Source organism: Brachionichthys hirsutus, chromosome 12 (genome assembly GCF_040956055.1).
Source record: "Brachionichthys hirsutus isolate HB-005 chromosome 12, CSIRO-AGI_Bhir_v1, whole genome shotgun sequence".
NCBI classification, from domain to species: Eukaryota; Metazoa; Chordata; class Actinopteri; order Lophiiformes; family Brachionichthyidae; genus Brachionichthys; species Brachionichthys hirsutus.
The window spans coordinates 11013548-11032364 of NC_090908.1; the positions used below are offsets into that span (position 1 = coordinate 11013548).

Below are 18817 nucleotides of genomic sequence, written 5' to 3' on the forward strand. Positions count from 1 at the left end.
TCATAAAAGGTGCTGACTAAAGAAACCGCAGGTACAGAATGTGCATATACAAACCAGTTAGCATTTCAATTCCTTTTAATAAGAGAGTAAACTCAGACAATAAAGAAGATGGAAAAACATAAATGACTTCAACAGAATTCTCAAAGATTTAATAAAATGATCATTCAAACTATTCGTAAATGATTCCTCTTTATGTATTAATTTGAGCTTAACTCAATAGGTGGCCTTTTGGTCCTATATCATGTGATCAATATTTTTCAGTGCAGTATTTAAAGAACAGAGGGCACAAATACAACAATAACACCACGAAGAGTCCTGGTATGAACACAATGGTCCCTACTGAGACAAAAGTAGTAGTGAAATCGTAATAATATTCAGCATACTTAACTCTTTGAGTGCCATTCACGTCTAAAGAAAATCGGGACAAATGCATGAAAACTGGGGCACTCACCATATAACTGAGCTGAAACTGGCTGGCACTCAATGAGTTAATATAATGCTAATATTTTTCATGCATCCAGATCACTGTCGTTGTATCTTCAGTGGCATCATTAAATACTAATACAAACATTTGACGCATCTCCACAAAACGATGTCATTATACAGTGTCTACAGCACGTTGGCCTGACAGGAGTCAGACTCAAATATCTTCAATGTGACAATGAGCTTAATAGATTTCCGATACCAGGGATAGCAGAAGGAATAGATTACTGGGTTTAAACAAGAGTTCAAGGAGAACAGCCAATTCTCTAAAGGCAAAGATGTAGCAATAAAGAAGCTGCCGTTACTCTGAAGAGAGGAAATAAAATATGGGCAAAGACATATCAGAAACGCGACAATAATGACGCCAAGAGTCCTGGCTGCTTTCAACTTCGATTTTTTGGCAAACACATTAACTGAATGTTTATCTGAAATGTGAGACCTCATTGCACGAGCCTGAGACACAGCAACCACAAATACCCTCATGTACAGAAATATGATGACGGTGACAGGAGCGAAGAAGGTCAAAATAATGTCAGCAGCTCCCGCAATGTGGTTAATGACAATCACACACTCTCCAATGCAGGAAATATACCTGTCTCTTTGAGTCATGTTGTTGTACATTAGGAGAGTGATGTAAAAAATAGAACAGCCCCAACAAAGGCAAATACAGACTGTAACTCGTCTCACAGTGACTTTAGAGGAGTAGAGTAGAGGGTCACAAATAGCCACGTAGCGGTCAATTGATATGAGCACAATGGTTCCGACTGATGCAGAGAGAGTACTGTACATTAAAACACTAAATGCAACACACATGAGGTCACTGAGAAACCAGCAGTCATTTGTCATGAGAATTTGAAAGGACATCAGGATACCCACGAAGAAATCTGAAACAGCCAGGGAGAGGAGGAGGAGGTTGGTGGGGGTGTGGAGCTGCCTGCATTAAAAAAGAATTAAAGGATGGTATTTAGTAGACATTATATTAAAGTAAAATATAAAAGCAATGTTTGGATTATTATTATTTTTAAATCAACACATAGCTAGACCAGATTATTACTGTTTTTTTAAATCAATACATTACTTGAAGTAAGAGATGGAGATGATGACCAGCAGGTTTAGAGTTATGGTGATCAGAGAGATGAAGGACAGCAGAATATAAATCAGCGCAGCCTGAGAGGGTGAGCGCTTCGGCCTCAAGCAGGAGGCGTTGAACAGTTCAGGATAACAGAGTTCAGTTTCCTCCAGTGTCTCCATCGTCACAGAAGACAGGTGAGGAAATGACTGCCTGCAGAGCTCTGCCAGCTCTGGGATCAAACTTCTCGTTGCAGCTGCTATAACTCGTCTCTACTTCCACGCATCCAGAGTCTCCTGGGAGGGGATCGAGCCAAAGAGATACGGAGGCACGGTGGACAGATCCCGCCTCATTTAGACTGAAATCCCTTCAAGATTGAGCACTTTGTGGCTGAACTTTATTAACGTTTCTACGGGTAGCGATACGTTGCAATCAAAAGAGCATGTCTTCATGTGTCCACCCTGTGATAAACGGACGACACTTTCGGGGTGTGCCCTGTCGCAAGCCCAAAGTCAGTTTGTTGTTTTAATAGCCAACGGTACTCCGACTGCTTTTCGGTGCTGGGATGGAATCCTCACATTGATTGTAAGGCCTTACACTGGTGCGGTGGGCCCTGGACACTGACTTGACAGAGCATGCCCAGCCGTTATTTGGGGTGCATACGGGCATTCAAACAAGCTGGATCAGCTATTTACTTTTGTAGTTTTAGTAGCATCGGATGAAGTGATGTAAAGCACGGACTCTAGAACAGTGGAGAAGTGTTCTCTGGAGTGGGGGATCATGCTTCTCCATCACTGCGCATCAGTGCACAAAGCAAGTTCCATAAAGACGGATGAGCAACCTGATTGGCCCGCACAGAGTCCCTGACTTCAACCCGATGGAACACCTCTGGGAAGATTAGCGAGCCGGTCCTTCTCATCCAACTTCAGTGTCCGGCCTCACAAATGATAAGAAGAATTGGCAAAAATCCCCCCCCCCAAAAAAAAAACACATTCCTAGAAGAGTTGAAGCTGTTACAGCTGCAAAGGGTGAACTAACATCATAATAAATGAATGAAGAACGAACTGCCACTCAGTGCTGTATTTAAGGTCAAAATGCCCAAAGAACAATTAATATATTGAATTCCATTTTATTTATTTATTTTTATTGAAAAAGGAATCTCTGTATTTCCCTTACCAAAATGGCAGGGCTGGAGGATTATGACAAAATTAGCATTTTATTTTATTTTCTTTCTTTGGGGTGGGGTGGTGGGGGGCATATGCTTTTGAGCAAGGAGAATGAGGACATTGAAAATAGGAGGAGGGACTAGGACAGGGATGAGACTGATAAAAAGCGTCCAGTGCAAAGCACCATCTCACGTGTCCCTCGCATTGATGATGGCATCTCTGGCGGGAACTGAACTCTGCTTTCCACATCTCTTCAACGGATCATGCAGGAAGACCTCTCGTCCTTACTTTGCATCCATGCTCATTTATGTTACGTTTTCCTCCATCTCTCTGCTCACCACTACCCTGAACCTCGTGGTCATCATCTCCATCTCACACTTTAAGTATGTGATTTATTTTTTGGTGTTTGTCATTTGTTGCTATTGGTGCCATATATATGACGATTTGTTTATTGCACTCTTTTCCTCTCCAGGCAGCTCCACACCCCCACCAACCTCCTCCTCCTCTCTCTTGCTGTCTCCGATTGCATCGTGGGCCTCCTCGTCTTGCTTCAAATTGTCCTCATTAACGGCTGTTGGATTTTCAGTGACATCTTGTGTGCGACTTATTATGTTGTTGACTACACTTTTACCTCTGCCTCAATAGGGACCATGGTGCTCATATCTGTCGACCGCTATGTGGCTATTTGTGACCCTCTACATTATTCTACCACAATCACTGAGACAAAACTTAAAATATCTATTTGTCTGTGTTGGATGCTCTCTTTAATATTTCACACTGTGCGGTTTAAGGACAATCTTAAACAACCAGGCCGTTTTAACACCTGCATTGGGCAGTGTATACTTCTTATTGATTATGCTTCTGGACTTGCTGATCTGTTTCTATCCTTTATTATTCCTGTCACTGTAATTGTGGTTCTTTATATGAGAGTATTTATGGTGGTTGTGTCTCAGGCTCATGCCATGAGGTCTCACGTTACATCTGTCACCATCAAGCGTTCAGTGAAAGTAACTGCTAAAAAATCAGAGATGAAAGCAGCCATTACTCTTGGAGTCGTTGTCGTTGTGTTTCTGATATGTGTGTGCCCTTATTTTTGTTTTGTGATTCCTGGCCAGGACACCATCATCGATACTTCATTATTTTCCTTCATCATAACCCTGTTCTATTTTAAATCTTGTCTGAATCCTCTGATCTATGCCTTGTTCTATCCCTGGTTCAGGAAATCCATCAAACTGATTTTTACCCTTAAGATTCTGCAGACTAATTCATGTAACACCAACATCCTGTAGAGAGAGAGAGAGAATGTGGTTTATAAAGAAATGAATCTAATATTACAAGCATTTAAAATGTGTATACAAGCACAATGTTTGGTTTTAGTGATGGACATCGGTTCACCTATTATAATATGTTATATATATATATATATAACCTTGAGATGTTTTATTAAGCATAATTAGCCAGCATTAACACCTGGTATTAAAATGAGATTCATGCCCAGACATATCAGGTAAAGAAAAGCTCCATTTATTGCAGCATGCAAAAGCATTGTGATCGGATCTGTTTGGATTTGTAATAAAGTGTATTTATAATATGCTGCCAGCTGAACACAGCACGACTTTGAAAGACATATATTTGTTTTAAGCTGACAAAGAATCTAGTTAATGGTCTGCGATCAGTGTCAGTCATCATGATGACATCAGACATGTGCAGAATCTAACTCAACACATGACGCAAACGCTGTGAGGAGTGAAAGTCAGATTTCATGCTTTACATTTGATGAGTTAATCTTTGACAATAGGGAGAAGTATTTTAAATAATATATATATTTAGAGTCTAATAAAAATACAGAGCATCTTTAAACAAGCCACACATATTTGTCATATTCTTATACCCACTGTATTTGGCAAAATCTGAGTGATGTAACCTCATATTATTGTTGTTATTATTATTAACTGCACAGAATTATATTTTCTTTTATCAACGCTAATGATGTAGTCCATGTCAAAGTCATTGATTATTAAAGTTCAAAAAGGACAAGTCCTTGCAGTCTCAACATGCAGAAAAATATGGTTTAGTCATTTTAAAATAACATACTGAAAAGCATCTTCATGTAAAGGCCTAAACCAAACATGCCAACTTCAAATGAGTTTAAACACTCATTCATTTTCTACTGCTTTTTCCTCTTTGCAGGTCAATATTATTTTTAGGAAACAAAAGATCGAATTAATGACCCCTCTTAAATGCACCGAATACCATTATTGATCCCCCCACTGGCTACTCGTGTTGTATGGAAAGGAAAATAATAATAAAAAATTTGGGGTTTCTGGTATTGTTCAGGCGGCCGGCCAGTAGTTTGGTGACCCCTGCTCTAGCCTATCCCAGCTTGCTAAGGGCGAGAGGCAGGGTACACCCTGGACGCAATTATGACTTTTCCACAACAATCTTTATCTAATATCAAATAGTGAGTGATGAATGCAGTGTAAAATAATACACACTACCCTTTCTCACCTGAAACTAAACCCAAAATTATGCCCCAGCCATACTCCCATGGACCAAACTAGGCTGGGGAGGCCCCTGGCCTAGCCTTTCCACTTGAGCAACCTAGAGCTGAATATTGAAGGAAATACGAGCACCTTATCTTCCAGTGTAAATTGTCTCAGCCACGCCCATCTGTTATTCAGTTGCTGTTGGCATTCCTGAGCCTGGAACAAATCCTCCAAGGACAATGCCCGAGTATGTGGAGGTTTGGGCTCAGGACAGATTGAATTACATTTTCACTGGAGCTTGCCAGCTTTCTTGAACCAGGTCCTACCCGTTCCTGGTTTCCTACCGAACAAGAGATACAATTAGGAAACCTCCCAAAATGCAAGTAGCACATGGATATTTGTAATTGCAATTTTATTTGACATTGAGAATAAACTTGTCCTGCAAAGCCTTATCCAGATGCCCCATTAGACCATTAGTCTGTGGATGCATGCTGGTCTGAATAGATTCTGGGCCCAATAAACTGCTAAGTTCCCTCATTGTATGAGACGTGAGCAAGGTGCCCGGTCAGTCAGAATCTCTTTTGGATATATGCACTATAAAATATACACTGATGCCTCTCACGTCTCCAGTCTTCTTTGGGCAAACTCCTCTTGTTTGGTGATATATGCTACTGGAATAGAGAGAGCCACCAGTTCAATACTGATTTGAGACTGACTGAGATTTATGAAATTCATGATATATGGAACCCAAGGATGCAGAGACGGCAGGCAGGAAGTCAATATAAAGTCTTTGCTGGTGCACAACAATAGGCTCTCAGCAAAGCGACAGGGATGATCAAGTGGATCTCTTGGAGACACACTGACGATCCAGATTGAAAGAGCCCAAGCAAGCAAAGGAGGAAATCTGCCATTTTTCATTCCCTTCAATTGTATTGAGCTCTGTCTGCCTGGATGAGTTTTCTAACCGCCCCATTTGAAGATTGGCCTATGAAGAACAATTCTTATTTGACCTTTTCAACATTGGTTTTATGTCTGTTTGTTTAGCACAGCATGACTCCCAACTGGTCCAATCTATTTCTACCTTTTTTGATGAAGTAAAACCTCACAGGAAGGTTTTCCATTTTAAAAAATGGTGACGTAATTAAAGGACAGGACTTAAGTTACTGCTACTGAAAATAAACTGTCATCAATGCAGGGAAAGAGGGAGGAGAGATGTGGAGGAAGAAGAGATATATCAGTCAGCACAGAAAGCTTCAGGCAGAAGGCTGACAGAGTTTAGCAGCTTCTCGTCTCTCTCTTCCTGATGATGACTTCTCTTGATGAAGATGAACTTTGCTTTCCACAGCTCCTCAACTCCTCCTGTAGGAAGGTCATACTTCCTTACTATGAATCCTTGTTTACTTATATCACACTGTCCTTCATCTCTATTGTTACTGTGTTTCTCAACATGATGGTCATCATCTCCATCTCACACTTCAAGTAGGTAAATATTTCATCGGTTTCTGAAACTGGTCTCTGCACAGAATGAAATGGTAGAATATCAGAATGTGAAGGAAGACTTTCATGTTCCTGTCATGATGCTTTTGTGTTTTAATCTGCTGGAATGATAATACTACAAATAATGATGACTTTATTTCTCTCTTTTCTCTCCAGGCAGCTCCACACCTCCACCAACCTCCTCCTCCTCTCTCTGGCTGTCTCAGATTGCATCGTGGGTCTATTCATTTTGTTTCAAATTGACCTCATTGATGGTTGCTGGTTTTCAGGTGACATCATATGTGCTGTGTATTTTACATTGGGCCATGTTACTACATCTGCCTCAATAGAAACCATGGTTCTTATATCTATTGACCGCTACGTGGCTATTTGTCACCCTCTACATTATTCTACTAAAGTTACCATAAAAAGAATTAATGTCTGTGTTTGTCTGTGTTGGATGTTTTCTGTTCTTGTTCCCTGTCTGTTGCTGAAGGATAACCTGGAGAAACCAGGCAGGTTTAACTCCTGTGTTGGTCAGTGTGTAATTATTCTAGATTATGCTTCTGGACTTGCTGATACGATTTTAGCCTTTATTATTCCTGTCACTGTCATTGTAGTTCTTTATATGAGAGTATTTATGGTTGCTGTGTCTCAGGCTCGTGCCATGAGGTCTCACATTACATATGTCACCATCAAGCGTTCTGTGAAAGTAACTGCGAAGAAATCAGAGCTGAAAGCAGCCATCACTCTTGGAGTTGTTGTCGTTGTGTTTCTGATATGTGTGTGTCCTTATTTTTGTTTTGTGATGTCTGGCCAGGGCTCCATGCTCGATGCTACATCTTCTGTCTTCGTCATAACTCTGTTCTGTTTTAACTCTTGTCTGAATCCTCTGATTTATGCCTTGTTTTATCCCTGGTTCAGAAAATCCATCAAGCTGATTGTGACACTTAAGATTCTGCAGAATGATTCATGTGACACCAGAATACTGTAGGACAGGGTGTCCAAATATGTTCTTATTTAATTCTAACTTATATACAACAAACAATGATGACTTACCAAATGTAAGAATTCAGATGAACACAACAGGACACACAAGTTATCTGAACTTTCAGCAGAAAAAGAGGAACTCTATAATATGCAAGTCTGTGATTACAGACATGTTGCTCTGATAACAAGGGAACAGGTAAACCACTGACACTAATGTGAAGAGTGAAACTGAGCTCTGGATCTCAGTGTGTCTGGCAGGTCTGGTTGGCAGCAGTGGTCGACATGCCTAAAAGTCATGTAGGTGGGACTGAGCCACTTGATCTCGATGCATTCTTGTAGGTTAAGGTGCCTGATTTTTGAAATATTGTGAAGATGAATGAATAAAGTTCTTGAAATATGCTTTATCTGGGATTGAAAAGACAGGTCCTGATCAAAGATAACCCCCAGATTCTTCACAGTGGTGCTGGTGGACACTGAGATGTCATTCATTTCAACTACAACCCGAGACCAAACATTTCTGAGATGTTTTGGCCCAAGAACCAGTACCTCAGTTTTATTTAGATTTAATAACAGGAAGTTCTTGGTCATCCAGGAGTTAATGTCCTTAAGGCATGTCTGAAGTCTAACTAACTGATCTGTGTTGTCTGGCTGAACTGACACGTTTAATTGTGTCATCTCCATAGCAGTGGAAATGTATTCTGTTTCTTAATAATGTTACCTAAGGGAAGCATATACAGCATGAATAAAATAGGTCCAAGCACCGAACCCTGCGGAACTCCATATTTAACTTCTGTCTATGTAGAAGATTTATCATGAACATGTACAGACTGAAATCTATCAGATAAATATGATCTAAACCAGTTCAATGCAGATCCTCTAATGCCAACTAAATGTCCCAGCCTCTGTAACAGAATCTGATGATCTATTGTGTCAAAGGCTGCACTGAGATCTAATGAAGTACGCACGGAGATAAGTCAATTATCAGATGCTATTAAAAGGTTATTGGTGACTTAAACTATTGTTGGTTTTTTGAGAAGTGGTTTAATGACTGCTGTTTTAATAGAGTGGGGTGCAAAGGCTGTAAGTAAGGATAGATTCATTATGAATAAATAAATTATATTTAACCTTTTCAACATTGGTTTTGTGTCTGTTTATTTATACAGCATGGCTCCCAACTGGTCCAATCTATTTCTACCATTTTAACAAGTTAATCTGTTACTCTGACAGACACGTTATCTGGTTGCAGCGCCGCCTGCCAGGAGAGGAGAAGGGATTTCCTCTGGAGGACATCATCTGACAGTTTTTTGATGACCTTACAGGAAGGTTTTCCATTAAAAGATTGGTGACGCAATTAAAGGACAGTACTTACGTTACTGCTACTGAAAATAAACTGTTAATGGAGGGAAAGAGGGAGGAGAGATGTGGAGGAAGAAGAGATATATCAGTCAGCACAGAAAGCTTCAGGCAGAAGGCTGACAGAGTTTAGCAGCTTCTCGTCTCTCTCTTCCTGATGATGACTTCTCTTGATGAAGATGAACTTTGCTTTCCACAGCTCCTCAACTCCTCCTGTAGGAAGGTCATACTTCCTTACTTTGAATCCTTGTTTACTTATATCATACTGTCCTCCATCTCTATCGTTACTGTGATTCTCAACATGATGGTCATCATCTCCATCTCACACTTCAAGTAGGCAAATATTTCATCGGTTTCTGAAACTGGTCTCTGCACAGAATGAAATGGTAGAATATCAGAATGTGAAGGAAGACTTTTATGTTCCTGTCATGATGCTTTTGTGTTTTAATCTGCTGGAATGATAATACTACAAATGATGATGACTTTCTTTCTCTCTTTTCTCTCCAGGCAGCTCCACACCTCCACCAACCTCCTCCTCCTCTCTCTGGCTGTTTCAGATTGCATTGTGGGTCTATTCATTTTGTTTCAAATTGACCTCATTGATGGCTGCTGGTTTTTAGGTCACATCATATGTGTTATGGAATTTACAATGGGATCTGTGAGTACATCTGCCTCAGTAGGAACCATGGTTCTCATATCTATTGATCGCTATGTGGCTATTTGTCACCCTCTACATTATTCTACTAAAGTTACCATAAAAAGAATTAATGTTTGTGTTTGTCTGTGTTGGATGTTTTCTGTTCTTTTTCACTGTCTGATTCTGAAAGATAATCTGGAGAAACCAGGCAGGTTTAACTCCTGTGTTGGTCAGTGTGTCATTCATGTTAATTATGCTTCTGGACTTGCTGATACGATTCTATCCTTTATTATTCCTGTCACTGTCATTGTAGTTCTTTATATGAGAGTATTTGTGGTTGCTGTGTCTCAGGCTCGTGCCATGAGGTCTCACATTACATCTGTCACCATCAAGCGTTCTGTGAAAGTAACTGCTAAGAGATCAGAGCTGAAAGCAGCCATTACTCTTGGAGTTGTTGTCGTTGTGTTTCTGATATGTGTGTGCCCTTTTTTTTGCATTGTGATGTCTGGCCAGGGCTCCATGCTCGATGCTACATCTTCTGGCTTCGTCATAACTCTGTTCTGTTTTAACTCTTGTCTCAATCCTCTGATTTATGCCTTGTTTTATCCCTGGTTCAGAAAGTCCATCAAAATTATCGTTACCCTCAAGATTCTCCAGGCATATTCACGTGACACCAACATCCTGTAGAAAGAGAATATGACATAAAGGAGACTATCCTCTCGAGTCTTTCACGTATCTGGTGTTTTGTGATAACTCTGGTAGTCATGGTTGGATGAAAGTGGGAGAACAACAAGCACAAATAAATCCACTGCATGTTTTCCTCAGAACACTGTCTATTTCTCACTTTTTGTCTGTCTGTCTTGTTGGTTTCATGTTTCAATGTGTTGTGAAAATAAATTGCATAACTCGAACAATGACTGACATTATAAATGTTGTCATTGACTCTCTGAATGAGTCAAGCCTGTCCAAATCTTGTCGGAACATATCCCCACTACAGAGCTACCACAATTGCACATTTCTTTGGTTTGGCCATGAGTCTACCATTTACTTTTTTGTCGCCCAGACAGAACTATATACCTAATCACCAGCACAACGAAGCTACACAAGGCACTGTTTAACTCTTTCAATACTTCCATTACTTCATAGCATAACAGTCACTTCACTCTTGTATTTGTATTGCATTCCCAGGACACAGATTTTCTTGGGTCCCGTAAAGTCTCCAAAATCAAAATGAGAGACAGAGGAAGACTACCCTCTCTTGGAACCGTAATTCTCTCTGTGATGCACAGCAATTATGACTTTTCGACAGCAATCTTTATTTAATATCAAATAGTGAGTGATGAATGCAGTGTAAAATAATACACACTACCCTCTCTCACCTGATACCAAGCCCAAAATTATGCCCCAGCCATACTCCCACTGAACAAACTAGGCTGGGGAGGCCCCTGGCCTAGCCTTTCCACTTGAGCAACCTAGAGCTGAATGTTGAAGGAAATACGAGCACCTTATCTTCCAGTGTAAATTGTCTCAGCCACGCCCATCTGTTATTCAGTTGCTGTTGGCATTCCTGAGCCTGGAACAAATCCTCCAAGGACAATGCCCGAGTATGTGGAGGTTTGGGCTCAGGACAGATTGAATTACATTTTCACTGGAGCTTGCCAGCCTTCTTGAACCAGGTCCTACCCGTTCCTGGTTTCCTACCGAACAAAAGATACAATTAGGAAACCTCCCAAAATGCAAGTAGCACATGGATATTTGTAATTGCAATTTTATTTGATGTTGAGAATAAACTTGTCCTGCAAAGCCTTATCCAGATGCCCCCATTAGACCATTAGTCTGTGGATGCATGCTGGTCTGAATAGATTCTGGGCCCAATAAACTGCTAAGTTCCCTCATTGTATGAGACGTGAGCAAGGTGCCCGGTCAGTCAGAATCTCTTTTGGATACATGCACTATAAAATATACACTGATGCCTCTCACGTCTCCAGTCTTCTTTGGGCAAACTCCTCTTGTTTGGTGATATATGCTACTGGAATAGAGAGAGCCACCAGTTCAATACTGATTTGAGACTGACTGAGATTTATGAAATTCATGATATATGGAACCCAAGGATGCAGAGACGGCAGGCAGGAAGTCAATATAAAGTCTTTGTTGGTTGGTGCACAACAAAAGGCTCTCAGCAAAGCGACAGGGATGATCAAGTGGATCTCTTGGAGACACACTGACGATCCAGATTGAAGGAGCCCAAGCAAGCAAAGGAGGAAATGTGCCATTTTTCATTCCCTTTAATTGTATTGAGCTCTGTCTGCCTGGATGAGTTTTCTAACCGCCCAATTTGAAGATTGGCCTATGAAGAACAATTCTTATTTGACCTTTTCAACATTGGTTTTATGTCTGTTTGTTTAGCACAGCATGACTCCCAACTGGTCCAATCTATTTCTACCTTTTTTTGATGAAGTAAAACCTCACAGGAAGGTTTTCCATTTTGAAAAAATGGTGACGTAATTAAAGGACAGGACTTAAGTTATTGCTACTGAAAATAAACTGTCATCAATGGAGGGAAAGAGGGAGGAGAGATGTGGAGGAAGAAGAGATATATCAGTCAGCACAGAGAGCTTCAGCCAGAAGGCTGACAGAGTTTAGCAGCTTCTCGTCTCTCTCTTCCTGATGACGACTTCTCTTGATGAAGATGAACTTTGCTTTCCACAGCTCCTCAACTCCTCCTGTAGGAAGGTCATACTTCCTTACTTTGAATCCTTGTTTACTTATATCATACTGTCCTTCATCTCTATTGTTACTGTGTTTCTCAACATGATGGTCATCATCTCCATCTCACACTTCAAGTAGGTAAATATTTCATCGGTTTCTGAAACTGGTCTCTGCACAGAATGAAATGGTGGAATATCAGAATGTGAAGGAAGACTTTCATGTTCCTGTCATGATGCTTTTGTGTTTTAATCTGCTGGAATGATAATACTACAAATGATGATGACTTTATTTCTCTCTTTTCTCTCCAGGCAGCTCCACACCTCCACCAACCTCCTCCTCCTCTCTCTGGCTGTCTCAGATTGCATCGTGGGTCTATTCATTTTGTTTCAAATTGACCTCATTGATAGCTGCTGGTTTTCAGGTGACATCGTGTGTGTTGTATATTCAGTTCTGGGCCATGTTACTACATCTGCCTCAATAGGGACCATGGTTCTCATATCTATTGACCGCTACGTGGCTATTTGTCAACCTCTACATTATTCTACTAAAGTTACCATAAAAATAATTAATGTCTGTATTTGTCTCTGTTGGATTTTTTCTATTCTTGTTCACTGTCTGTTTCTGAAAGATAGCCTGGAGAAACCAGGCGGGTTTAACTCCTGTGTTGGTCAGTGTGTAATTATTCTAGATTATGCTTCTGGACTTGCTGATACAATTCTATCTTTTATTATTCCTGTCACTGTCATTGTAATTCTCTATATGAGAGTATTTATGGTTGCTGTGTCTCAGGCTCGTGCCATGAGGTCTCACATTACATCTGTCACCATCAAGCGTTCTGTGAAAGTAACTGCTAAGAGATCAGAGCTGAAAGCAGCCATTACTCTTGGAGTCGTTGTCGTTGTGTTTCTGATATGTGTGTGCCCTTTTTTTTGTTTTGTGATGTCTGGCCACGGCTCCATGCTCCATGCTACATCTTCTGTCTTAACTCTGTTCTGTTTTAACTCTTGTCTCAATCCTCTGATCTATGCCTTGTTTTATCCCTGGTTCAGAAAATCCATCAAACTGATTGTGACACTTAAGATTCTGCAGAGTGATTCATGTGACACCAGAATACTGTAGGACCCGGGGTGTCCAAATATGTTCTTATTTAATTATAACTTATATACAGCAAACAATGATTACTTACCAAATGTAAGCATTCAGATGAACACAACGGGACACACAAGTTATCTGAACTTTCAGCAGAAAAACAGGAACTCTATAATATGCAACTCTGTGATTACAGACATGTTGCTCTGATAACAAGGGAACAGGTAAACCACTGACACTAATGTGAAGACTGAAACTGAGCTCTGGATCTCAGTGTGTCTGGCAGGTCTGCTTGGCAGCAGTGGTAGACATGCCTAAAAGTCATGTAGGTGAGTGTCACTTAATCTTGATGCATGGATAACCTTTTCTGCATTCTTTTGGGTTAAGGTGCCTGATTTTTGAAATATTGCAAAGGTGAATGAATGTAGTCCTTGAACTAGAAAACGACAATCAGAGATTGCAGACCCTCGCCTCCAAAAGACTATTGGGTCTTTGTGAGACAGTAAACAGGGGTTCCGGATCAGAGGGGCCAAAGCTGCTCTAGCTTGCTGCTCCGGAACGTACTACAAGACACCTTCTGAACTCTTTTTCCCATCATGACATTCGTGACCCTCCCTCTTAAAGTGACAGTTTACAGCACAGGCACAATTCCAGATGTAGAAATAATTCTAGAATCTGGATCCAGATCCGGATCAACGCCATACTCGGGGAGGACCGAGCCACGGACAGAAGCTTGCTTGTGTAAAAATTTCAAGTCGATTGGGTTACTAGTTTTTGAGTTATGCGCTCGGACAGAGAGACAGACAGACAGACAGACAGACAAACGGACCCAATTGCAATACCCTCGCCTCTCCTTCGGCGAGGGTAAATATGCTTTATCTGGGACTGAAAGGACAGGGCCTGATCAAAGATAATCTCCAGATTCTTGACAGTGGTGCTGGTGGACACGGAGATGTCATTTATTTCAACTACATCACGAGAACAAACATTTCTGAGATGTTTCATTATTTTCCTTCATCATAACCCTGGTCTATTTTAACTCTTGTCTGAATCCTCTGATCTATGCCTTGTTCTATCCCTGGTTCAGGAAATCCATCAAACTGATTTTTACCCTTAAGATTCTGCAGACTAATTCATGTAACACCAACATCCTGTAGAGAGAGAGAGAGAATGTGGTTCATAAAGAAATTAATCTAATATTACAAGCATTTAAAATGTGTATACAAGCACAATGTTTTAGTGATAGACATCGGTTCACCTATTATAATATGCAATATATATATATATAACCTTGAGATGTTTTGTTAAGCATAATTAGCCATCATTAACACCTGGTATTAAAATGAGATTCATGCCCAGACATATCAGGTAAAGAAAAGCTCCGTTTGTTGCAGCATGCAAAAGCATTGTGATCGGATCTGTTTGGATTTGTAATAAAGTGTATTTACAATATGCTGCCAGCTGAACACAGCACGACTTTGAAAGACATATATTTGTTTTAAGCTGACAAAGAATCTAGTTAATGGTCTGCGATCAGTGTCAGTCGTCATGATGACATCAGACAAGTGCAGAATCTAACTCAACACATGACGCAAACGCTGTGAGGAGTGAAAGTCAGATTTCATGCTTTACATTTGATGAGTTAATCTTTGACAATAGAGAGAAGTATTTTAAATGATATATATATTTAGAGTCTAATACAGAGCATCTTTAAACAAGCCACACATATTTGTCATATTCTTATACCCACTGTATTTGGCAAAATCTGAGTGATGTAACATATTATTGTTGTTATTATTATTAACTGCACAGAATGACATACTCCCACGGACCAAACTAGGCTGGGGAGGCCCCTGGCCTAGCCTTTCCACTTGAGCAACCTAGAGCTGAATGTTGAAGGAAATACGAGCACCTTATCTTCCAGTGTAAATTGTCTCAGCCACGCCCATCTGTTATTCAGTTGCTGTTGGCATTCCGGAGCCTGGAACAAATCCTCCAAGGACAATGCCCGAGTATGTGGAGGTTTGGGCTTAGGACAGATTGAATTACATTTTCACTGGAGCTTGCCAGCTTTCTTGAACCAGATCCTACCAGGTCCTGGTTTCCTACCGAACAAAAGATAAAATTGGGAAACCTCCCAAAATGCAAGTAGCACATGGATATTTGTATTTGCAATTTTATTTGAAATTGCGAATAAACTTGTCCTGTAAAGTCTTATCCAGATGCCCCATTAGACCATTAGTCTGTGGATGCATGCTGGTCTGAATAGATTCTGGGCCCAATAAACTGCTAAGTTCCCTCATTGTATGAGACGTGAGCAAGGTGCCCGGTCAGTCAGAATCTCTTTTGGATACATGCACTATAAAATATACACTGATGCCTCTCACGTCTCCAGTCTTCTTTGGGCAAACTCCTCTTGTTTGGTGATATATGCTACTGGAATAGAGAGAGCCACCAGTTCAATACTGATTTGAGACTGACTGAGATTTATGAAATTCATGATATATGGAACCCAAGGATGCAGAGACGGCAGGCAGGAAGTCAATATCAAGTATTTGCAGGTGCACAACAAAAGGCTCTCAGCAAAGCGACAGGGATGATCAAGTGGATCTCTTGGAGACACACTGACGATCCAGATTGAAGGAGCCCAAGCAAGCAAAGGAGGAAATCTGCCATTTTTGATTCCCTTCAATTGTATTGAGCTCTGTCTGCCTGGATGAGTTTTCTAACTGCCCCATTTGAAGATTGGCCTATGAAGAACAATTCTTATTTGACCTTTTCAACATTGGATTTATGTCTGTTTGTTTAGCACAGCATGACTCCCAACTGGTCCAATCTATTTCTACCTTTTTTTGATGAAGTAAAACCTCACAGGAAGGTTTTCCATTTTGAAAAAATGGTAACGTAATTAAAGGAAAGGACTTAAGTTATTGCTCCTGAAAATAAACGGTTAATGGAGGGAAAGAGGGAGGAGAGATGTGGAGGAAGAAGAGATATATCAGTCAGCACAGAAAGCTTCAGGCAGAAGGCTGACAGAGTTTAGCAGCTTCTCGTCTCTTCCTGATGACGACTTCTCTTGATGAAGATGAACTTTGCTTTCCACAGCTCCTCAACTCCTCCTGTAGGAAGGTCATACTTCCTTACTATGAATCCTTGTTTACTTATATCATACTGTCCTTCATCTGTATTGTTACTGTGATTCTCAACATGATGGTCATCATCTCCATCTCACACTTCAAGTAGGCAAATATTTCATCGATTTCTGAAACTGCACAGAATGAAATGGTAGAATATCAGAATGTGAAGGAAGACTTTCATGTTCCTATCATGATGCTTTTGTGTTTTAATCTGCTGGAATGAAAATACTACAAATGATGATGACTTTATTTCTCTCTTTTCTCTCCAGGCAGCTCCACACCTCCACCAACCTCCTCCTCCTCTCTCTGGCTGTCTCAGATTGCATCGTGGGTCTATTCATTGTGTTTCAAATTGACCTCATTGATGGTTGCTGGTTTTCAGGTGACATCATATGTGCTGTGTATTTTACATTGGGCAATGTGAGTACATGTGCCTCAATAGAAACCATGGTTCTTATATCTATTGACCGCTACGTGGCTATCTGTCACCCTCTACATTATTCTACTAAAGTTACCATAAAAAGAATTAATGTCTGTGTTTGTCTGTGTTGGATGTTTTCTGTTCTTGTTCACTGTCCGTTTCTGATGAACAACCTGGAGAAACCAGGCGGGTTTAACTCATGTGTTGGTCAGTGTGTAATTACTCTAGATTATGCTTCTGTACTTGCTGATACGATTTTAGCCTTTATTATTCCTGTCACTGTCATTGTAGTTCTTTATATGAGAGTATTTGTGGTGGCTGTGTCTCAGGCTCGTGCCATGAGGTCTCACGTTACATCTGTCACCATCAAGCGTTCAGTGAAAGTAACTGCTAAGAGATCAGAGCTGAAAGCAGCCATTACTCTTGGAGTTGTTGTCGTTGTGTTTCTGATATGTGTGTGTCCTTATTTTTGTTTTGTGATGTCTGGCCACGGCTCCATGCTCGATGCTACATCTTCTGTCTTCGTCATAACTCTGTTCTGTTTTAACTCTTGTCTGAATCCTCTGATCTATGCCTTGTTTTATCCCTGGTTCAGAAAGTCCATCAAACTCATTGTGACACTTAAGATTCTGCAGAATGATTCATGTGACACCAGAATACTGTAGGACTCGGGGTGTTGTTGGGTCTAAAATGAATAAACCCAGAGAGGCCTTGCACCGAAGAGACGAAACGAGGCAGAACTGTAATTATTAGATTTATTAAAGACAGCTGTCGGCCGGGAGGGATGGAGAGACGGAGTAGTTAGCTGCGTTCGGCTCACCAACGCACTCCACCTCCTCCTGGTCAGCACACAGTTTTTATAAGCATTACGCACACACATGGATATCGTGAGTAAGGTCAAGAAGAACAGAGTGGCTCTGTCCTAACTTCTACTGATTGGTGTGTTATTGATAAGCACCAGGCGAAGAATGATTTGACAAACATAGGCTACTGAAGATCAGGAATACACAATGGAGTGCTTTGTCTCCACTCAGGCTGCAGATAAGGACTTCAGCCTTGGGCAGATAGCTTGGAACAGCACGAGGTGTTCCCTTCTCCCACCTCAGCAGTTAGTCGCCCGGGAGAAGAGAAATTGACACAGGGGGGGGTTTGAGCATTAAAAGAGGATTATACACAGATGTTCTGAGAAATACACAATATATTGAACGATCTGTTTAAGCTACTTCACATTTCCCCCCTGTTGTGGATTTGGAAGACATCCGTGAACACAACACCAAATGGCTTTCCGTAAACACTTCATTAACAAATCAACAACAGTTTGCCCATCATCAGGATGTGGCGAAAACCTCCAATAGGGAAAAATTCCACATCTCCTCTACCGCTTGGTAGCAAGAACCTCATGGTCTGACAATGGACCAAATCTGAAGTATTAAGGAAAAGACAGAGACGGTTAAACATCAGTGTCTGCGTGTACGTCAGGCACAACAGCATCATAGTCATCCACTTGAATGAGATTATACTGATACATCTGGGCAACAAACATTCGTGAGATTAACCTCTTGGACATGGGGATTACACAACATGAACAGAAAACACAGAGGAATAAAAAAATCAATACTATGGCAATGAAAGGGCCTAATATTTTAAGGAGAACCTGATACCATGACCCTGAAAACAGCCAGTCTAACCAGCCTTCTTCAACTTTGTCCTCCCGTGACATAGTGTCCCTTAGGTTTTTCATGGTGTGCATTACGTCTACAATAGTTTGGTTCTCATCGGGAATATATGTGCAACAGTGTTC

The 18817-nt window shown here is 40.8% G+C and overlaps 6 protein-coding genes across 6 annotated transcripts; 5 read left to right on the plus strand and 1 right to left on the minus strand.

Moving 5' to 3' along the window:
• Positions 1 to 609: 609 nt before the first annotated feature.
• LOC137902657 (trace amine-associated receptor 13c-like) lies at positions 610 to 1734 on the minus strand. Its single transcript, XM_068746745.1, has 2 exons — positions 1562 to 1734; positions 610 to 1417 (listed from the first exon to the last, which is right to left on the minus strand). The coding sequence occupies exons 1-2, from the start codon at positions 1732 to 1734 to the stop codon at positions 610 to 612; spliced, it is 981 nt and encodes a 326-aa protein (XP_068602846.1).
• Positions 1735 to 2928: 1194 nt separating this feature from the next.
• LOC137902090 (trace amine-associated receptor 8a-like) lies at positions 2929 to 4007 on the plus strand. Its single transcript, XM_068746146.1, has 2 exons — positions 2929 to 3101; positions 3191 to 4007. Exons 1-2 carry the CDS (start codon positions 2929 to 2931, stop codon positions 4005 to 4007), a joined length of 990 nt encoding a protein of 329 aa, XP_068602247.1.
• Positions 4008 to 6510: 2503 nt separating this feature from the next.
• Positions 6511 to 7674, plus strand: LOC137902093 (trace amine-associated receptor 13c-like). The gene is made up of 2 exons (XM_068746149.1): positions 6511 to 6683; positions 6858 to 7674. The coding sequence occupies exons 1-2, from the start codon at positions 6511 to 6513 to the stop codon at positions 7672 to 7674; spliced, it is 990 nt and encodes a 329-aa protein (XP_068602250.1).
• Positions 7675 to 9183: 1509 nt separating this feature from the next.
• LOC137902092 (trace amine-associated receptor 13c-like) lies at positions 9184 to 10347 on the plus strand. The gene is made up of 2 exons (XM_068746148.1): positions 9184 to 9356; positions 9531 to 10347. The coding sequence occupies exons 1-2, from the start codon at positions 9184 to 9186 to the stop codon at positions 10345 to 10347; spliced, it is 990 nt and encodes a 329-aa protein (XP_068602249.1).
• A 1980-nt stretch (positions 10348 to 12327) lies between these two features.
• Positions 12328 to 14615, plus strand: LOC137902507 (trace amine-associated receptor 13c-like). The gene is made up of 4 exons (XM_068746594.1): positions 12328 to 12503; positions 12678 to 13484; positions 14083 to 14114; positions 14455 to 14615. The coding sequence occupies exons 1-4, from the start codon at positions 12328 to 12330 to the stop codon at positions 14613 to 14615; spliced, it is 1176 nt and encodes a 391-aa protein (XP_068602695.1).
• A 1906-nt stretch (positions 14616 to 16521) lies between these two features.
• On the plus strand, positions 16522 to 17681 carry LOC137902508 (trace amine-associated receptor 13c-like). Its single transcript, XM_068746595.1, has 2 exons — positions 16522 to 16697; positions 16865 to 17681. Exons 1-2 carry the CDS (start codon positions 16522 to 16524, stop codon positions 17679 to 17681), a joined length of 993 nt encoding a protein of 330 aa, XP_068602696.1.
• The last annotated feature ends 1136 nt before the right edge of the window (positions 17682 to 18817 follow it).

Bases quoted from the DNA above. Each gene is read 5' to 3' on its own strand.
- LOC137902093 (XM_068746149.1), top strand. From the start codon at position 6,511: ATGACTTCTCTTGATGAAGATGAACTTTGCTTTCCACAGCTCCTCAAC. The intron at 6,684-6,857 runs GTAGGTAAATAT...TTTTCTCTCCAG, and splicing joins ATCTCCATCTCACACTTCAA to GCAGCTCCACACCTCCACCA.
- LOC137902092 (XM_068746148.1), top strand. From the start codon at position 9,184: ATGACTTCTCTTGATGAAGATGAACTTTGCTTTCCACAGCTCCTCAAC. The intron at 9,357-9,530 runs GTAGGCAAATAT...TTTTCTCTCCAG, and splicing joins ATCTCCATCTCACACTTCAA to GCAGCTCCACACCTCCACCA.
- LOC137902508 (XM_068746595.1), top strand. From the start codon at position 16,522: ATGACGACTTCTCTTGATGAAGATGAACTTTGCTTTCCACAGCTCCTC. The intron at 16,698-16,864 runs GTAGGCAAATAT...TTTTCTCTCCAG, and splicing joins ATCTCCATCTCACACTTCAA to GCAGCTCCACACCTCCACCA.
- LOC137902657 (XM_068746745.1), bottom strand. From the start codon at position 1,734: ATGGAGACACTGGAGGAAACTGAACTCTGTTATCCTGAACTGTTCAAC. The intron at 1,418-1,561 runs GTAATGTATTGA...TTTTTAATGCAG, and splicing joins ATCTCCATCTCTTACTTCAA to GCAGCTCCACACCCCCACCA.
- LOC137902090 (XM_068746146.1), top strand. From the start codon at position 2,929: ATGGCATCTCTGGCGGGAACTGAACTCTGCTTTCCACATCTCTTCAAC. The intron at 3,102-3,190 runs GTATGTGATTTA...TTTCCTCTCCAG, and splicing joins ATCTCCATCTCACACTTTAA to GCAGCTCCACACCCCCACCA.
- LOC137902507 (XM_068746594.1), top strand. From the start codon at position 12,328: ATGACGACTTCTCTTGATGAAGATGAACTTTGCTTTCCACAGCTCCTC. The intron at 13,485-14,082 runs GTAGGACCCGGG...TCCCTCTTAAAG, and splicing joins TCATGTGACACCAGAATACT to TGACAGTTTACAGCACAGGC. The intron at 14,115-14,454 runs GTAGAAATAATT...AACATTTCTGAG, and splicing joins GCACAGGCACAATTCCAGAT to ATGTTTCATTATTTTCCTTC.